The 2,500-nt window shown below is 40.8% G+C and overlaps 1 protein-coding gene across 5 annotated transcripts in view; it reads left to right on the plus strand.

Moving 5' to 3' along the window:
- LOC138020667 (retinoic acid receptor RXR-alpha-B-like) overlaps positions 1 to 2,500 on the plus strand; it is a 13,568-nt gene that overhangs the window by 6,243 nt on the left and 4,825 nt on the right. For all 5 annotated transcript variants that reach the window (XM_068867608.1, XM_068867613.1, XM_068867618.1 and 2 more), the window contains 2 exons: positions 1,563 to 1,704; positions 2,178 to 2,344. In XM_068867608.1, coding sequence (XP_068723709.1) covers positions 1,563 to 1,704; positions 2,178 to 2,344 — 309 coding nt within the window. The remainder of the gene's footprint in view (positions 1 to 1,562; positions 1,705 to 2,177; positions 2,345 to 2,500) is intronic.

Genomic DNA, 2,500 nt, shown 5'->3' on the forward strand with positions numbered 1-2,500 from the left:
GCCTGCAGTCTTACCCCAGTGGTATGAATAAAGACCTTATAGAATATCACAAAAATGGTGTCAAAATGCAGAAAATGCCACTTGAGAGGAACTGAATTTGCAAAATTTCCCGGGGGAGGGTGTTACCCCCGGACCCCTCCTACAGGCTCGTGCTTTCGGCGCTAAAAAATACGCCCTAATTTCCTTCAAAACTGAAAAGGGGTTGGAATCTCTGCAGGTTAGACAGACCTGCGATCTAGATGGCCAAACTCGGAGGATAAACACCTTTATAGAAAGGTTACAAGAAGTGAAAATATTAATACATGAATTTCATTTTTGTTTTTACGTGAAACGTGATCGTCTGGAATTTTGAATATAATTCGTGACGCGTGAAAAGGCGAAATACTTTTGCGTGATTTAGTTTTATAAAGGGGTATAGGGGACCCTCATAGTTAAGACTAACAGAATTAACTATTGTAGGGTAATTAGTCGCGAGGACTCTACAATAGTTAATTCTGTTGAAATATAAGGTGCTACACGGCCAGCGTTCGCAAAAACGTAACCCTTCCTTGTAGTTAAGATTAACTCTGATCGTCTGACAGAAATGATGTGTCGCACGACGTATCGTTACAATTACATTGCAACCCGCAACGTTAAGGTAGCGGCTGAAACCAGTTTTAACAGTTTCAAGAAACTATGCGTTTGAGATAAACTGACTCTATAAGAAACTACAGCTTTGTTATGGCACCAAGTAAAACATAAATTATTGCCAAACAAAATGCGCTCAATATTGCGACGTAATAGGCTACAATATAAACACAAAAGCGATTCAAAAACACCTGATATGAAAAAATCCTGTGCAGCGAATTCAAAGCTACCATCACAATTTGCAAAAGTTAAAGTGGCTCTGGATCGGCTCCATAAAACGTTTTCGAACTTTGTTGAGTTTCATACAGCCGATCACTCTGCATCAATTATATAAGGGTCACGGAGTTATAATGACCTCTTACGTCATAATAATTACCACATCTATGTTTCCTATGGTAGAGTTTAAATGCCGATACGTTAAAAATGTGTGGCAAATAGTTTCTCTTAAGGCTCAACTATATAGCTTGGACTGTATGCATATGATGGAAACAGTAAACACGGAGTAAAAACTATTTAATACAAGAGGTGCTCCTTTTTTCCATCTACCACTGAAAACCAAAATTTCTACACAAACCTTTCTCGGCGGAGTTCTCCACAATTTGCATCGCTTGCGTGTCCGTTTTGAAAAAAAAGAAGGGCCTTTACAGCCCGACGCTCTTTACCGTGGCCTCCTAACAAAGCTTTTTACAAATTGTCCGCCAATCAGGATGTGTGAATTTAATTGACAGTCACGCCTCTTTGCAAAGTTCGCACAGTTGTAAGTTGAACACCGTTGCATTGGTTGTTGAATTGACGTAGTTACAAGTGATTGTCAAAAGTGGAGTGGAAGTTTGTTGCGTGGCCACGGTAAGGCGCGTTGCACTGTAATTGATGTTCAAAGGTTTCATTTTCAGTTTGTAGACTTATTGCATTTGTTTTCTTTTCTTCTTGTGAAGCTGTCCGAGAGGATAGAGCTCCTGGCGGTAGACCGCGTATAAAATCACTGATAGGTATGAAAGAAAATGCAGACACCTTTGTATCGTCTGAGTTGATCACACAACTGATCCAAGCCCGACCCGACACAGTGCCAAAAAGAAGGTTTGTTTCTGAGGGGAGGGGGACTCCCATATCAAAAGGACAGGGGTGCTCGTCGGAAAATATGAAAAGAACCCCTAAGAGGTACCAAGATCCTGTCTTATGGGCGTGGCGTGGAATTTTTTCACCCCTAGGAGGTACCAAATTATGGGTTTTGCTTAGACAAAATTTAAAAATGGTTAATTCTCAAATGTCTCCGGTCATAATTTTTCGGCTCACTACCGTAAAAGGTACCGCTACAGCTCCCGCTGTGGACCTTTTGAGGCTGACCATCCTAAGAAGTACCAAAACCGCTTTTTTAACCCCTAAAAGGTACGACGAACACCCCCGTCCTTTTTATAGGGGAGTCCTCCTCCCGGGGTTAAGGCCTTTTAAATATAAAACTAAGGAATGTAAACTATAATTTACTTGGCAAAGTAATGACAAATGAAGTGAGTTGAGTGATAATTAAATGCCTTCTGTGATTGTATCAACAGACCAGACTACATGGGTCTCGGATTTGTGGGCGTTTGTCCTCTAAACATCGTGGAAATAATCATGGATTTAGTGCTACAGGAGGTAGACTTGATAGTGGCCTGGGCACACAAAGTTCCCGGATTTACAGAACTGGACAGTGAAGACCAGGCCAATCTTCTATCTTCAGGTAAACCGAACGACTGTCTATACCCCGAGTATATGAACAAATTTTAAAAACTCCAACTTCATCATTTCACAGTTGGTACTTGATCTCTAATTAATGAGCTATTTGCATCTGAATTTTGTAGCAAAGTACAAGTCACAACACTATCCGACGTTTCGG

Source organism: Montipora capricornis, chromosome 2 (genome assembly GCF_036669925.1).
Source record: "Montipora capricornis isolate CH-2021 chromosome 2, ASM3666992v2, whole genome shotgun sequence".
Lineage (NCBI taxonomy): Eukaryota > Metazoa > Cnidaria > Anthozoa > Scleractinia > Acroporidae > Montipora > Montipora capricornis.